Below are 551 nucleotides of genomic sequence, written 5' to 3'. Positions count from 1 at the left end.
GGGTACTTTACATATATACATAAAACCCCAATTCCTGTGCAAATACATATATATAACTAATAAATTTTACTTTTTATATTTCTACCACTCAAATCTTTCACATCACATCAAATGAAAATTTAAAAAGTGAAATGCATCTTATTCTTCCATTGGTAAAGTGGTACATGAAAAAAATTGAAAGTATAGGTGCATGTTAGATATGTAAATACATAGGATTGAGTGGTTTGTATATAAATTTTCCTAAAGTATTTATATACTTAGAAGCATCGAGACTACGGGTAATTTTTGGCATAACCTTACAAAATCTTCTTTAACCTATCTACGCCACAGCTCTACTCTCTATAGGTGCGTGCACTTATGTTTGAACATTTATTAAGCGAAGGTATCATTGCAGGTCTACCACCTCTCCATTCGGGCAGCCTGTAAGATGACTTGGCCCACAGATCGTATTATAATACAAGTGCTTGATGATTCAACAGATCTCATAACTAAGGTATTATGTTGTGTTATATATATATATATATATATATATATAAATTCTCCACGCGCCG

At 31.9% G+C, this 551-nt stretch overlaps 1 protein-coding gene across 1 annotated transcript in view; it reads left to right on the top strand.

Moving 5' to 3' along the window:
* Positions 1 to 394: 394 nt before the first annotated feature.
* The window catches only part of LOC110037706 (probable mannan synthase 6), a gene marked incomplete at both ends in the record, with an annotated part of 1985 nt that continues 1828 nt past the window's right edge, over positions 395 to 551 (top strand). Inside the window, one exon of the mRNA XM_020742413.1 lies at positions 395 to 493. Within this exon, the coding sequence (XP_020598072.1) occupies positions 395 to 493 (99 nt within the window). The remainder of the gene's footprint in view (positions 494 to 551) is intronic.

Source organism: Phalaenopsis equestris, unplaced genomic scaffold (assembly GCF_001263595.1).
Source record: "Phalaenopsis equestris unplaced genomic scaffold, ASM126359v1 Scaffold223824, whole genome shotgun sequence".
Lineage (NCBI taxonomy): Eukaryota > Viridiplantae > Streptophyta > Magnoliopsida > Asparagales > Orchidaceae > Phalaenopsis > Phalaenopsis equestris.
This window is presented reverse-complemented; position numbering and strand designations above follow the sequence as displayed.